The sequence below is a fragment of the Ophidiomyces ophidiicola genome (assembly GCF_022830035.1).
Source record: "Ophidiomyces ophidiicola strain CBS 122913 chromosome Unknown scaffold_6, whole genome shotgun sequence".
Taxonomy (NCBI): Eukaryota; Fungi; Ascomycota; class Eurotiomycetes; order Onygenales; family Onygenaceae; genus Ophidiomyces; species Ophidiomyces ophidiicola.
In genome coordinates this window covers 490601-506775 of record NW_026054646.1, presented here as the reverse complement: position 1 = coordinate 506775, position 16175 = coordinate 490601, and the positions used below count along the sequence as shown (strand labels likewise).

Sequence of the window (16175 nt, the reverse complement as noted above, 5' to 3'; positions counted from 1 at the left end):
AATGGTAGACCAGGATTCGAGAAGTCTAGCTGCATGTTCAAAACTTAGGGCTTTGATAGTTATAGAAATATGCTCGGTTAAAATCTAGACTACCGCCAAACTGCCCAGGCATGTGATAGCCTTCCTCATCGGGATGAATGAGCTTCCGTCTGAATATCAAACGGAAACACACGATCTCGACAGTCGTCGCCCGAAAGCCACAACCACATAAAAATGAGCGAAAATCATCCTGGACCTAATGGCGTGCACGACAGCAAGGAAAGTTCCTCCCCTAACTCAGGCACGGTGCTTGACTCAGATACACCATCCACGCAGTCTACACAACCCTCACTCGCTAGCAGAATCCAATCCTCCGCTACCGGACTCTTCCAGGATACAGTACTAAATACTCGATCGCCCGCTTTTGGAGATAATTTGTCTTCGAACCTCTCCCAAAGTCTTGCTAGTTCGGCAAAAGCTGATTTCCCGCAACCCGGAGCCCCGCGAACTGGAGAATCGTCAAGCCAGGGAATAATAAATGGATCGTCGCCGTATAGACAAAGCGCTGCCGCATCTGCGTCCCAAGGCCACTCGGGCTTACAATCCGAATCTCTTCGAACAATCCGCACGGACGTGAGCTCTGAAGACCAGGAACTATGGCACCACTTTGAACAACCCTTCCACGTCGAAATCCCAATACGTTCTGCCAAAGGAAAATCAAAAGACGTCTCTTCCAATCCCATACCTACCCCTATCTTCATCGAATCCGCCCCTCAAGCCGACGGCTCCGCCGTACTGTCCCTCCTGGACTCTCCGGCCTTCGATCCCCTCGCACCGTCATCCTCCCTTCCACCGTCCCCCATGCTCGCCCCCACTCCTATTCCGGCCTCAATGCAACCCCTTTCGCCGCTCTCTCTTGTGCCGGATATCCAGTCATTTCTCTCTACTGTCCCTGAACAGCATCTGACTTCTGTACCGACAGTGTCGGAGTGGTTGGAGCTGGATGCCTCGTATACGGATTCCGTATGGGGTGGGGCTTTGAAGGAATATACATTGGAAGCGAGGAAGGAGGTAGAAGAGCGGAAGATGATTGGTAATGGGGGAGACCTATACAAGGGCCCGGCAGTGAGGAGGCTGGGAATGGTACTCGCGCATTTACGAGAGAGGAACCCGGTTGATTAATTGCTTGTTCTTACATGGCGTTGGTTAAAAATGGCCTCTGTGCAAATGAATAACATTGTAGGCGAACGGCCGGGGGTATACTTGAGACGAACCGTGTATTGAAGAAGCATGCATTGATATTTTAGAGCGCGTTAAGGGAAGTAACTTGATAACATTCTTATAATATAGCCTATAAACATCCAAAGACTGCATAAGAGATTCGAAATGTGATATCATTGTATACACTAAAAGAGATAATTAAAAGGCCGCTCTTTTGCCTTTTAAATACGAAGGAGCCCAAAGGCAGGATGAGAGTATAGTCGGCAAATAGCTCCAATTTACTGATAGGAAAAAAGAAGAAAGCCCGAGAATAACTAGTGGCTTAAAACTTCAGGCTCGGAGTCTGTCCCTTGACACGTCCAATGACGATTTCGGAGGCATATTTTGGAATGACTTCGTCATCGTGGAGCATTTCGAATTCTATTAACAACCAGATATATAAGTAAAACAATATGGTAACCTGAACGAGGGGAATGTCGCTTACCTTCTGTGGCATCTCTACCCATATGGCTAAACAAAGCCTGCGGGCCACCGGGATGTTCGTCAAGCCAATTGCTGACATCCATCACAACGCCCTTAACAACGATCCATAGATCATCCTTCTTGTTGTGTCTGGAAACTTCATCCATGCTGAACTCTTTCTCGGGAACTTTGAAATCAGAAATATCCGCAGCTGGAGCTGGCTCAGCTTCGGCGGGCGCAGCAGCTGGAGCTGCAGAAGGGGCGGCGGCAGAGGTATCAGGCTTTGGGGCAGTGATACTTGCCTGGCCTTTACCATCGCCAGGAGCGGTCCATTCGACCGAGATCTTTCCAGGCTGGGAGGGATCAATGTGCAACGAGATCTGATTCAGACGGGTTTGTGCGGTTGCACTTGGGTTGGAAAGAAGTTGCTGGAAAAGATACTCGCTGGCGGAGTCACCAGCAACACGACCGTAGACGACACAGCCAAGGAGAGAAGAGCCACCGAGACGGTTAGCTCCGTGAACACCACCTGCAAGCTCACCGCAGACGAACAAGCCGTCAAATGGCTTGCCGTCCTGGTTAAAAACTTGGGCCTTGTCGTTGATCTCAATACCACCCATGGTGAAGTGGAGAACTGGCTCCATCACAGCGACATGAAAAGTGTCATCAATAGAGAATGGCAAGTTGTGGAAGAATTTCTTGCCGAAGGGATCCTTCTTCTTGCCGTCGGCAATTTGGTTGTAGTCATCGAACGTTCTCTTGAGCGCAGAATCACCGCAGCCAATTTCTTGAGCAAGCTCCTTTCCAGTCATCTTCTTCATCAAACCACGGCCGGAATAGTGACGGGTGTGGAAATCAAGAATGTTGGAAGCTTTGCTGTTGAGAATAAGGCGGATGGGCCATTTACCCTTCTCCTTCTCCTTCCACATCTCGCCGGAAACGTAGTCGCGGTGGCCAAGTTCGTCAGCAAAGCGCTGGCCATCTTTGTTGAGCAGGAGACCACCCTCGCCACGAAGCGCTGGAGCCCAGTTAGTTCACTACATTCAAAACCCATCTCGAAAGTGCGCATACCTTCAGCAGCCAAAAACTTCCATTTGGAGCCGGGATCCTTAGGATCCACGAGGCCAGTGGGGTGGACTTGTACTTTATCCATGTCGATGTCATTGGCACCAATGGACATCAACATCTTGTGTCCATCACCAGTAGCATGAACACCGTTTGTGCTGGAGAGGTTGAATGTATCGGGGCGCCATTTCTTCAGAAGGGAGTTTTCTGTGAAATCTGCGGCGTATCCACCAGTAGCTAGCACAACAACACCCTCAGCACTGTGCGTCTGACCGTTGTACTCGTATGTGACACCGGTGACTTTGTTGCCCTCTTTGTTGACACCAGTCACTCTGGCCTTCTTCAGGACCTGCACGCGGTTCGGTTCTTTTTCTGTGAGTTCTTCCAATTTCTGCATCAGAGCGTATGTGATGGCCATGCCAGGGAATTTGGCATCATGACCTCTGTGAGTACGAGGGAACGAATGGCCACTACCCCAGGTTATTAGCAACAATCAGCGAAACAAAGGGGTGCAAGATCATGTACCCAAGCCGCGAAACAAGTGTCAAGTCAAGATCAAAGATATCTTGGAGCCATTCTACGGCAGCCGCAGATTTGTATGTAAGGACCTTGATAAGGTCTGGGCGAGCCTTATCTCTGGCAGATTTCAAGGTATCCTCATAGAACTGCTTGACACTATCACCAATGCCGAGATCAACCTGCGTCCTCGTCAAGGCACCGTTGATGCCAGATGTAGCTTTTGTGGAGTTGCCACCGAAGAAATCTGGAGGCGAGGCGAATTAGCATGGCAATCTCTCAATGCGACAGAGAAAGCGCTTTCGGAGCTCACTTTGCTTATCAAGGACTAATACGTTGCCACCGTTCAAGTAGACAGTATGTGCAGCACTCAGACCGGACACTTATTCAGAAAAATCAGCACTTCGTTGAGCGAGGGGGAATCTCGGGCAAGGTACTTACATCCACCGCCAACAACGATCACTTTCTGGGAGGTAGTCATGATTGCACAGTACAAAGGAAGAAAAAAGGCGAGAGAGTAGCAGCAGCAGAATAATAGAAGAGACTGAGGACGAAGACGAGAAGAAAGGGAGAGAGAACGTCGGAGGAAGTTGGCATTTGATTTGGCTGCCTCTCACTCGTGCTGCGCAGGGCAACCACAAGACAGCCGTACCCCATCTCGGCCGAGGTATCTCCACCCCACGGAAACGCCGCCGTAATATTACCGCCCACCGCGCCGCATAGCCAATCAGGAGCCGTTTAATTTCTGAGACGCGCGTACGGACATACTAGCACCGTATTCCCCCGGGTTTCGGAGCGTTTGGCGGAGCCAATCACAGCAATCCGAATCAGCCCACGACAGAGGCATTTGCAACCGCGGTTCGGCCGCTTGGCGGGGGAAGCTGTGGAGGGCGCGAGGGCGGCGGAATTACCTGGGGCGGCGTGGGAAAACCGCGCTGCCTTTGCGTGCGGCCTGATTGGCGTGCGGGCTTGGGGGCGAGCTCAGACTCAGGGCTAGCCGTACGAAGCATGTGAATGCATGCGAGTCACATGCGCGAACCGCAGCTTCAATAATGGAAGCTTCCGCAGACGGACGACGGAGTATGAACCCAGCAATAATAATAATGCCACCTACTGTTGCCCGGCGAATGCGCTGTCGGTCTTCAGGAACAATGCATGGGTTTTCTGTGTGGATATCCCACAAGAATATGGGCGAGTCTCGATCATATGCAAGGAGTTCCTGATGCATGTTCTAATTGGAGATTTGCCCTTGCGGCATCTGCCCGCCTGCAAGCACACACTACGGAAATGCTACGTAACATCTTACGATGTTCCGTCCCCAAAATTCCAATATACGCGAAGTGGATGCCCACGCTCCTCTTGATTCAAATTTGCCTATTTGTATGCACAGTACCCGATAACAAGCATAGGATTGAACGAAGTTATCTCCGTGACACTTATCACGGATTTAGATATCACTTACCTCTACAAATAGATATACCTAGGAACACAGCTGCTTAGCTATCTAGTACAGAGACTTCAAAGGAAGGAAAGTAAGCACTACTAGAGCTGTAAAGGCTTGTTCCCCTCCCCTTGGCCGACAAGCTTCAGGGAGGAAGGCCGATAAGCTCTTCTGCTTGGTTCTTTAAACCATGGGTAGAGAGAGGTACGTGACCCTCTTGGTCGTCTCTTCTGACAGGACCTGATACAATTTCCTGCGGCCAACCCAAGAATACTGCATATGGACAATGTCGGTGGTTTGCACATCGACGGCATTATTGTGCCGAAGAAGTGTTCCTTCAAGATACGCCGCGAGCTGCCACGTCCATCATCCGGCCGACAGCACAGGCACATATTATTCCACACCAGGCTGCAGCAGCCGAGAAGTATGCAAAGCGGATCAACTCCATCCCCAGATCTCGCCCGGTGTGCTCAAGTGCCTTTTCGTCCGATTAGTGTGGGAGATTAGGTCATCATGATGACATGTGCCCCTGAGCGGGCTAGCGCTGAAGGTGGGGATGGGTAACGTGATGATGCACCAATTATAGGCTGCCAGGGCACGTTAAACCCAGTGCGGAAGAAGGCGGTCTGGCAGAAAATATTGAACTCCTCCCTAACCGCGGATTCACGTCACTTGCGCTTGCGACGCTGGCCAGAGCACTCACTCTCTATTACTGCCCTTTGTTTTCTAAGAATACCCTTCCCCTAGTATATACCATTTATGCCTTCACAGTTTACCATCCCCTGATCTAGCTGCGATGTAGATTGAAGGTTTTATGGAAAGTCCCACCTTTATTGTGCCAGCTAGCCCTTAAATAACCGCTTTGTTTTGTCTCTCCCCAAACAAACTTCTGCCACACAATTCCTGCCGAATATAGGCATTTTATTACTGTCCTGTCATGAATCCGTCAAACAAGGATGGATGGCATTCGGGTGGTGGTGGCCCGCAGCAGCACCCAGGAGTAGAACCACTGGGTCAACAGTCGAGTAGGCCCCATGGCTCTTATGGGTATGTCCATCATCCCTCTAACGTTCAAGTATACCCTGCTAACCCACATCTTTATAAAGTAAGGTTATTTCTGTGCGATATAATTCATCTTTTCAAGTCTTACTCGTCGCCTGGACTCCGTATTCCCCAGCCACATAGAAGCGCGTCACTCAAAGCATGGCTAACACATCCCGGCTACTGTCAATTCACTAGGTCCTTATCATACTGCAAATCAGCCTTCTGGGCATAATCTTCCCACCTTAGCTGATTTGACACAGGGCGGTGCTGTACCGTCGGCATCTCACCCACAACCCTCAAGATACACACAACATCAACAACCCTCCCTTGGGCCGACTCATCCACTCCCTAGCATAAACCAGTCTATCACGCACTCTTCACCTCAGTCCTCTGTGAATAGAGACCGAGAAAGAGAATCTCGTGACCGCGACATGCTTGAAAGACAGCGCGAGATACACCGTGAAGAAGAAATGATGCACCGGGAACGAGAGCTGCGTGAGCGAGATCGAGAGCAAGCTGAAAGATTTCACCGCGATCAGCAACAACAGCAACACCACCCTGTGCAGAGTCACACTGGCTCAATACCTATACACCAGCCTGTTGCATCAAAAGTTCAAAATTCCATTCACGGCCCAAACGGTTTGCTGTCGAATCTAGGTTCGAGTTCTGGGCCAAGCCAGACCCAGAGCTCCCATCAGGGCCCCAATGTTCCTGGTGGACTATTTAGTAGTGGCCAGATGCAACACCCGGATGCTCCCTCGAGACAGTATTTAACTGTCCAGTCCCAGTCACTACTAGGGTTTAGTGGAAATGCACCATCGCAAATTCCTGGCAGTGTAGCTGCACTCTCCCAAGGCCAGCAGCCCATATTGAATGTAAGTCACTTGTAATATATCTCCTTGATTGTGATTTTGTGAATGGTGAGGAGGTACAGTGGTGAATAGATAAACATTGTGAAGAACATGCCTCACAGCTACTCCATGTGACACGAATATAACTATGCTTCTACTGTATCCTGGGTGTCATATTTTTGTGCTGACACATTTCACACGCACACACTCTTTTGCAATATCCTCCTTTATTTCCCACATCCTTTACACTTCTTATTTTCCTCTGCACTTGTGGCCTTGAAACAAACAGTCTAAATTTTAGTCAATGCTAATGGCGCCGACTCAACAGGATGCTCTCAGCTACCTTGATCAGGTTAAGGTCCGGTTCGTCGAACAACCAGATGTTTACAATCGGTTTCTTGACATTATGAAGGATTTTAAAAGTCAAGCGTATGTTTCTTTATTTCGAACGCCATGAGAGTTATTCTAACCGTAATCTAGAATTGACACACCTGGGGTCATTCAACGCGTATCGAGTCTATTTAATGGCCATCCCGCCTTGATTCAGGGATTCAACACGTTTCTGCCTCCTGGGTATAGAATCGAGTGCGGAACAGAAGATAATCCAGATGCAATTCGTGTAACCACACCATCTGGAACGAATACAATATCAATGCAGGCAGGACGTGCTTCTCTGGAAAATCTAAGCGACTCAGGACAGGCCGTAGGCTTAATCCCTTCTTCTCGAGGTGAATATTACGACCAATCGCGACCTGCTTGGCAATCTGGACAACCGCCACAACAACAGCAGCCTCAACAATCCCTCTCCTCTACCCTTGGATCTTATTCTCCCGGCGGAAGATTAGCCCCTCCTTCCCAGTTTGGTCCCCAGAACGCCCCTACTCAACATCAAGAGGGACTCTATGAATTCCAGGGCCAACATGAGCAGCAACCGTCTGTACATAGCAGCTCTTTGCTTCATCAGCAAGACCAGCGTGGAGTATCCCAGTTACAAAACGCTGTATCTGTAGCTACTGGAGGAGCTGGGCGGTCAATGATGCAGCTTCCGCAGGGCCCCACCCAGCCCCCTGGTTCTAGTCAACCTGCAAGCTCGCTGGCGGGGATGGGATCTGGGACACTCCAAGGAACACAGAACGAAGCTACTCGACGCGGGCCCGTTGAATTTAATCATGCAATTAGCTATGTGAATAAAATTAAAGTGGGTTCTCTATTTTGGAAGACAAGCCCACATGCTAATGAAAACCGAATAGAATCGCTTTGCCGACTCTCCAGAGATTTATAAACAGTTCTTGGAAATTTTGCAGACATATCAACGCGAATCCAAGCCCATTCAGGATGTTTATGCCCAGGTCACAGTCTTATTTAATTCTGCGCCCGATCTTTTAGAAGACTTCAAACAATTTCTCCCTGAATCGGCAGCTCAAGCCAAAGGTCAAGGGCCGGGTCGTCCGGATGATATTCCCATTAGTATGAGTAATGTGCGGGGAGAGCCTGGTTATGGAGCCGCAGGTCTCCAAGCTTCAAGAGAGAACATCAAGATGCCGCCTCTTGGGCAATTTAACGTGAAAGACTCCGCGAAGGAAAATAAAAAACGTCGAGGGGGGCCGGGGTCACAAGCCATTGGCGGTTCTGTTGGCGGTGCTGCTCTTGACTCTGCTAGTATTGGAGGACCAGCCGGCAAAGTTCCCGTCTCTCAGATTGGAGGCGTTAACAAGGCAAGTACATGATGATTCTACAGTTGATTTTTATTGGAGTTCCTCTCTGCCCAATCCAGCCCCTAAATCAAAACATGGTAACATTTTTCCCACTCCTACTTTCCTTACCCTCTTGTTGATCACATATATACCTTTAAACTACCCATTTTCAGAAATATGGGTTACCCTGGAAGCTTGCTCCGTGGCTCTCATCTTGAGTTCCAGAGCTTGCCAGACTATCTTCTTTTGTTGTGCCTGTCATCTGTTGTTAGCCGGGAGCCTTTATCCAGCTGCCAGTGCCTTGTCATCTCCTCAGTTCTTTTGCACACAGAGTTATCGCAAACAACAACCAAAACCCCCCGGTGGAGGTCTGACTCCCCACGCATTCTGAGCACATTCTTCAGCATTTGTGCTGAGAAATGATTGATTCTTTGCAGTTCCTAATCTACCATATTCCCCAATAGTCTTGCTCGTGATGCAAAACCAAAAACTAACTCCAGCCGTCTCCAGAGAACAAAACTCACACACAAGCCTTCGCTGCCAGAAAACGTACCTGCAATTTCACCGACTCTTGTTCCTGCTCCACCTGAGCCTATTCCGCCAACTTTCTCTCTCTCAGCATCACAGGAAGAGTACGCTTTCTTTGACCGGGTCAAAAAGTTCATTGGCAACAAGCAGATTTTCAGCGAATTTCTTAAGCTCTGCAACTTGTACTCTTCTGACTTGATTGATCGGAATGTTCTTGTTAACAAAACTGCCGGTTTTATTGGTTCTAACCAGGAGCTTATGAATTGGTTCAAGAGATTTATGCATATTGAGCCAAAAGACGAAATCATTGAACCAAAGGCGAAGGACGAGTCTGGAATCGTCAACCTTGCTCACTGCCGTGCCTTAGGCCCTAGCTACCGGCTGCTACCCAAGCTTGAAAGACAGAAGCCCTGTAGCGGTAGGGACGAGCTGTGTCAGAGCGTTTTGAACGATGAGTGGGCATCCCATCCCACATGGGCATCTGAAGATTCAGGATTTGTTGCCCATCGCAAGAATCAACACGAGGACTCGTTGCACCGGGTTGAGGAAGACCGCCATGATTATGACCATTACATTGAAGCTGGAATCCGTAGCATCCAACTTATGGAATCAATTTTGCAGCAACTTTCTGTTATGAATGATGCTGATCGGTCTAACTTTAAGCTGCCTCCTGGACTTGGCGGCCAAAGCGAGACGATATATAAAAAGGTGATCAAGAAGGTTTATGAAAAGGAATTTGGCATTCGAATCATCGACGAGATGTTCGCAAACCCTGGTGTTGTTATTCCCGTTGTGCTTGCTCGTTTAAAGCAGAAGGTTGAAGAATGGAAATTAAGCCAGGTATGTCTGCCTAGACTATAACCTTATTGCTTTAAATCTGGATGCTAACCATGTTTTAGCGTGAATGGGAAAAAGTCTGGCGGGAACAGATGCAAAAGGGCTACTGGAAGAGTCTTGATCATCAATCTGCGATCAGCAAGAAAGACGATAAAAAGCAACTTACTACGAAACACTTTCAAGCCGAAATACAGGCTAAGTTCGAGGAAGCCAGAACTCTCCGCCGAAGCGGCTATCCGGTCTCGAGCTATCAGTTCAAATACACATTCACTGATTCGGAGGTTATTCTCGATACCACTCATTTGGTTCTCTGCTACATGGACCATAACTCAGCAGGGTTTGGTGCTGATCCACAGAAGGTCATGAATTTCGTTAGGGACTTCGTTCCTGTGTTTTTCGGTATGGATAGAGGTGCCGCCAGAACTTATCTCGAGGAAGTCTATGATGTCACCCCCAGTGAAGACTTGGACAATGATAGCGCACAATCTGATGAAGTGAATGGACTCCGTCCTCGCCGCATTGTTAGCAACAAGAAATTGGATCTCTTACGCGAAATCCTTAATTCCCGCGATGATAAGCCTGCAAAGAGAGATGGCGAAACGAACGCTGCGTTTATTAGCAGATCCTCGTCTCCAGGCACCGGATCTGCGTCAGGTACCGGCTGCGCGACGGAGACAAATGGAACATTTAGTACTACGGAGCTGCTGTGGATGGACCATCCAAACGAAGGCAATTTCAATCAGGAGCATGAATATTCATTGAACGAGCCGTATAAAAAGAAAGTCTACCATCTGTATGGGAACATTACAGTTTATTGCTTCCTACGCACGTTCGAGATGCTGTACGCTCGCCTCTTACACTTAAAACGGGGCGAAGAAGCTGCACGTGAGGAACTGCGTCGCGCCTTGGCTCCTAAGGCAGCCGACGATTTGGGCATGGTCGATAAAGCACCTAAGGAATTCTTCTATGATGCCAGTCTGAACACAAGTCTTTATTGTCAAATGATTCGCATGTGCGAAGAAATAGTGAAAGGAAACTTAGACCCTTCGCACCTAGAAGAGACGTTACGTCGATTTTACAACCGAAACCGAGGCTGGGAGCTTTACACCTTGGATAAACAGCTTTCTGCTATTGCAAAATTTGCAAGTAGCGTTTTCAACACAGACCCGAAAGATAAGACTGCTGATATCGTGAACCTGTTCTTCAAGGAACGTGAAAAGGAAGAAACTACGCATAATCATGAGATTCAATATCGCAAGCAAGTGGAGAAGCTGATCCGGGATGGGGATACATATCGCATTTCCTACGTGAGTTTTGCCGTTCTATTCTTGGCTACCTCTACTAATCGATCTCCATTCCTAGACTCCTGGAACGAGCACTACTACAATCCAAATTTTGACTTGGGAGGATAGTACCCTAGAGAGCCAGGAACTGAGCCCGGAGGCAAAGTGGTCGTACTATGTTTCGTCGTACAGCATGCGTGATGCGACTGAAGGCGTCCAGACCTTTGATGACCGGCGTCCCTTCTTGAGTCGCAACCGACCTTCCAAGCTTGCGCCTGATGAAGCGTATGAACGGTATTACAAAACGCTTGTCAGCAACGAGGGCCTAGTGATCCGGATCTGCGCCAACAGCTACCATATCATCTACGAGCCCGGGACGCGGGAATGGTGGTATCGACCTTCACCAGCCGCCGCGGCTCTTCTTCCCATGAAAGACGGCGCCAAGGATGATGTGGCGGCGGTCAAGGAAAAACGCAAAGACCGGTTCAAGGAGAAATTCGTGAATAATCCCAGCTGGGCGCATGGGCTGAGCAAGGACGAGGTCGATGAATCGAACCAGCAGTTCCGGCAGTGGGTTGGCCGTGATGGTGGTGGTGGTGCTGCTGCTTCGGAGTGAGCCGATCGATCATGTTGTACTTTTATCAAGTGGACATTTCTTTACAGAGTTCCTACCAAACTGAGATTATTGTGATATAACTAATCGTAAATAATCGTGTCATCTATGTTGTGCCCGTGAGGTTATGTAGTTAGTACGTCAATATTCCACACTCCACTGTTCCGAGTAACATCAACCTACGAATAGCATTTTTCGAGAACTATCATTGCTAAGCATGCTTCTTTCTAGCTCTTATTGGCTGACTGGGTTGACAGAGTGATGCCGTCATAGGTACGTTTGCACACACTCCGATTGAGAAGCTATCAATAAATTATCCAATATCTATGTCTACAAGATACTACTCTCCCCTCAATTTCTACTAAATATGGAGTACATAGATAGTGTTTGCTGTTGAGAATTACCGCCGCCTTTGGCTGCACGCTTCCTGCACGCCTAAAAATATGATTCTTATGTATCATCATTCCGTCCGCCAGGATTCTTTCAAGCGGCTGCTGCCTAGATCTAGCATAGTTAGTTAATTAACCTGTCTGCCTGCCTACCCACCCAACTACGTACCAGGCAGCCATGACACATAAAAAACCAACCAACCCCCCACCACCTCTGCAAAAGCGAATATCCTGCAGGAACAACAATTCTAGAAAATCATATTATCTATATCCAAAGTCATATCATATCAGTCTTTCATTCATAGCCCCGTCCAGTCATTTGAAACAAATCTTCAGAAACGGTTCTCTTGCAAATAGGCGACAAAAAAAAACAAAAAAACAAAAAGGCAAAACACACGTTATACACGTGTATACATGGTCTCCCCTGGAGCAAACAAGGGGGGTAGATGGTGGTGAGTTATTTGAAACATGCAATAATAATAATACGAGCAGCAGCAGCAAGCAGCAGTAGCATCAACGACGATGGATCAAAAACGAAACGAGCGAACAGCCTTCCCCACCAACACAAAAAAACTCCATTTGACTCCATATTCAAAAAATTCAAGAAAATAGCAAAAACCTAACATGCAACAGAGCAAAAAGCGAAGGCAAGATACTAACAGCAACGGCAATGATAACAACAACAACAACAACAAAGGAAACATTAAGATCCCAACACGCAAAACCCCATCACAGCCCATGGTCAAACACGATTGACATTATGCACCAACAACAAACCAAAAAGAAATGGCAACATTCATATCCCACGCGCCACACCACCTTTCTTCCTCTTAACAAAAAGGAGCCTTTGATAGATAGAATGGGCAAAAAGCTGTGACTGTTTCCAGGTCCCGTGTTTCCGAAAATGCCCCAACCCACTGCTGATTTTTTGTCCTCGATGCTCTCTCTCTCTCTGTCTCTCACAGCGTATGGTTTTTTTCGGTCCCAAGAGGGAAGTCAAAGAAAAAAAAAACGGCTGAGTTCGTTTTTGCCTCTGCGGATAGAAGAAGCAGATATGGGTGTCTGTTGTGATATATCTCCCTTGCGTGCAAGAAGACAAGAGCACACTCCCGGTCCTCCCTCCCCCTGTCTCTCTCCTCCAACGACTTCTCCACAGCTATGACAAATGATAAATGGCAAATAAGAAAAACAACAAGAAAGCAGAAAGCAACATAGCAAAAAAAAAAAAAAAAAATAACAAAACTCAAACAGGAAATATGAGATCCAATGAAATAAAAAGCGAAGGTGGGTTTTATTTGATGTCAGATCGAGAGAAAAAAAAAAAAGCAAGACGGTGATTTTTGCTCGTCTAGTCTGCCCAAAAAAAAAGCACACGGACACACATACATCCACCCCCCTTTTTCTCAAAAAAAAGAGGGGCAGCTTGAAGTGCAATAATCAAAAAAAAAAGGGGACTCGATATAAGATATGGGCGGAGAAGTGCTTTCATAAGAGACGTGTCTCAACAGAGTAGTGTATGCCGTTGAAATAAGAGATGAAGAAGGAGAAAAGAAAAAGAGCCGATAACTGAGGCGTCTCTCAGACGAAGAAGTAGTAGCGATGATTTCGTTTCAGTGGAGGCGTTGTTTTTTTGTCTTCGAGAACGCCCCATCGACGTAGTTGTGTATGTATGTATGTGTCTTTCTGCCCTGCCTGAGAAGCCAGGGCAGAAGTAGTGCAAAACAGCAGCAAGTGAAGTTTGAAGGGTAGCAAAAACCCGCCAAAAAACACTACCAAAAAAAAAAAAAAAAGAAAGAAAGAAAACCCGTGAATAGAGCTTTGTCTCGAGTGAAGAGAATTTTCTGCGTTGCGCTCAGCGGGAGGGAAAGGGGGAAGAGGCGTGAAAAAAAAAAAGCAAAGTTGTCTTCCCTCCCCCCCTTTTCTCCCCCCTGGGTGACGTCATGAAAACGTCGGATATGCCAGAGAAAAGAAAAAGAAGCGAACAAACGCCAAAAGGAAAAAAAGAAGATAAAGCCGTGAATATCTCGCGAGAGGTAGGTTTGATCAAGATTCCGAGAAAACTTGAAATCCCGCGAAAAAGCCCCAGCAAAAAAGAGAGAGAGAGAGAGAGAGAGAGAACGAAAATGAATCTCATAGACAGCAAGAGAAGAAGAGAAATATGCTGGGCAAAAAAGACATCGTGCGAAAGGTTGTCTAATAAGCGCTCGTGGGCTTATAGCCGCGCGGCACCATCTCGGGAATATTCGCATATTCACTGGGAGACATGCGCGGCGACGGGCGCGCGTGCGGCCGCATCTCCTTGTACACGGACGGATGGTCGTCCTTGAAATAGCCCGCGGCGGTGCTGCTCGTGCGCATGGTGGGGAAGTGGAAGTCGCGCGAGCGCGCGCGGCGGGCGCTGCTGGCGGCGGCGGCGGTGGCAGCGGCTGGCGGCGGGTGGCGCGGCTGCATGATGAACGGCTTGGGGTTGCTGGTGGAGGCGGTGGAGGCGCGGCGCTGCGGCAGCGGTGTGGCCAGCGTGGGGTCGCCGCGGCGGTAGTCGTGGGCGTCTTCGATGATGATGAAGCGCGCCTTGGTGGAGGCGGAGGAGGTAGAGGCGGAGTGGTGATGGTGGCCGTGGTGGCTGTTGTTGTGGTGGAAGGCCTCGGGCGTGGCGGGGCTGGTGGAGCTCGAGTAGCCCGAGTCGTAGAGCTTGCTGCTGGCCTTGGGGATGATGGGTTCGGTGCGGTTGCGGGTGAAGGAGGGCGGGAAGCCGTCGGAGCGGCGCACAGGCGAGCTGTCACGGCGGCTGTGGCCCGAGGGACGGGTTTCGTACATGGTGGTTGAGCGTTTGGGCGGGGGGATGCGTATTTTGGGCGGCACGGCGGTGCGGATCTTCAGGCCAGGGAAGAAGCGTGCCTTGGAGGTTTTGTAGGCGGGAGTAGGCTCGGGAGCTTCCCGCGGCGGCGACGGCGGCGGCGGGGGGGAGGTGTGATGGGTCCGCGGCGTGTGTCTGCAGGAGCCGGTGCCGCAGCACGGCTCGAACTTGCTGGTGGTCGAGCGTGGCGGCATGCGCGGTCGAGGCTCGGGAGCAGCGGTACTGCCGCCGCGGGCGCGGTTGATGTACTCGCGCGCGTTGTCCTGCCAATAGTCGTGCTTGGAGGCCGACTCCCAGTCCCGGACGGGCGACGGGGGCGGCGGCGGCGACTCGTATCGAGCGGCGGGCTTCGGCGGCTTGGGCTTGGGCTCTGCATACTCCGAGTAGTGGCGGCGGGTGTGCTGGCGGGTATAGCGCGGCTCGTAGTCGGACTCGGACGCGTAGTCCTCGGCGTACTTGTCGGAGTACTCCCGGCGGCGCTCCTTGTCGCGGTTCTTCGCGCGGGACGAGGTCTTGCGGCTGTGTTCGCGCGTGGGCTTGGGGGCGTCGGCGGCGGAGCGGTGCTTGGTCGAGCCGGTGCTGGTCTTCTTCCGGCGTTCCTCGGGCTCCTTGGGGGCGGGCTGGGGCTCGAAGTCGTAGTCGTCGTACTGCCAGCCCTTGGGCCGCATTTCTTCGTAGATGCGGTCGGATCCCGGGTGGGTGTAGAAGCGCGGGGGCTCGTCGTCGTCGTCGTCGTCGTCGTAGTAGGATTTGTCGGGCGAGGCTCGCGAGGTGAAGAAGGGCGTGGACGGGCAGGGCCGGTCGGAGTCCTTCTTGGGGTCAGTGGGCGTGCGCAGCTTGCGGTCGTAGGCGGCACGGCGAGCGTCGTCGGTCAGCAGCTCGTAGGCCTCCTGCACGCGCTGGAACTCGTCGCGGGCGCGGGGGTGCAGCGACTCGTCCTTGACCTTGTCGGGGTGGCACTTGAGGACGAGCTTGCGGTAGGAGGCCTTGATCTGGGCGAGCGAGGCGTCTTTGGCGACATGGAGAGTGGCGTAGGGGTCGACGTCGGGGGTCGACGACGACAGCATGGTGCGGGAGAGGGCGGTGCAGATGGAGGAGGAGGTGGTGGTCAGGCAAGACGGGCGCTTCGAGGAGGTTCAGTAGCAGCAGCGACAGCAACAATAATCCATCGTCGGCGGGCAGGCAGCGAGGACGAGAAGCGGGTTCAGAGTTGGGGTGGCCGGGCGGACGAGAGGAGCGATGAGGTGAGGTGAGGTGAGGTGGTTGATGTCGGAGGCTGTCAGGCAGAGAACGGGCGGTTAACTAATAGCAGACTGGTTAGTTACTAACTAACTAACTAGTAAGCCCACCACCACCAACTAGTTAACTAGTCAGCCAGTAACGAACTAATCGCCA

At 50.2% G+C, this 16175-nt stretch overlaps 4 protein-coding genes across 4 annotated transcripts; 2 read left to right on the top strand and 2 right to left on the bottom strand.

The window, feature by feature from the left end:
- Positions 1-213: 213 nt before the first annotated feature.
- On the top strand, positions 214-1161 carry LOZ57_002321 (uncharacterized protein; the record flags this gene model as incomplete). The annotated part of the gene is made up of 1 exon (XM_049251396.1): positions 214-1161. One exon carries the CDS (start codon positions 214-216, stop codon positions 1159-1161), a length of 948 nt encoding a protein of 315 aa, XP_049109696.1.
- Positions 1162-1522: 361 nt separating this feature from the next.
- Positions 1523-3724, bottom strand: OSM2 (Osmotic growth protein; the record flags this gene model as incomplete). Its single annotated transcript, XM_049251395.1, has 6 exons — positions 1523-1620; positions 1685-2680; positions 2734-3197; positions 3253-3490; positions 3557-3625; positions 3685-3724. 6 exons carry the CDS (start codon positions 3722-3724, stop codon positions 1523-1525), a joined length of 1905 nt encoding a protein of 634 aa, XP_049109695.1.
- Positions 3725-5718: 1994 nt separating this feature from the next.
- Positions 5719-11537, top strand: SIN3 (Transcriptional regulatory protein sin3; the record flags this gene model as incomplete). Its single annotated transcript, XM_049251394.1, has 8 exons — positions 5719-5731; positions 5924-6603; positions 6908-7008; positions 7060-7777; positions 7830-8294; positions 8784-9641; positions 9701-10945; positions 11001-11537. 8 exons carry the CDS (start codon positions 5719-5721, stop codon positions 11535-11537), a joined length of 4617 nt encoding a protein of 1538 aa, XP_049109694.1.
- Positions 11538-14116: 2579 nt separating this feature from the next.
- LOZ57_002318 (uncharacterized protein) lies at positions 14117-15847 on the bottom strand (the record flags this gene model as incomplete). The annotated part of the gene is made up of 1 exon (XM_049251393.1): positions 14117-15847. The coding sequence occupies one exon, from the start codon at positions 15845-15847 to the stop codon at positions 14117-14119; it is 1731 nt and encodes a 576-aa protein (XP_049109693.1).
- Positions 15848-16175: the final 328 nt, after the last annotated feature.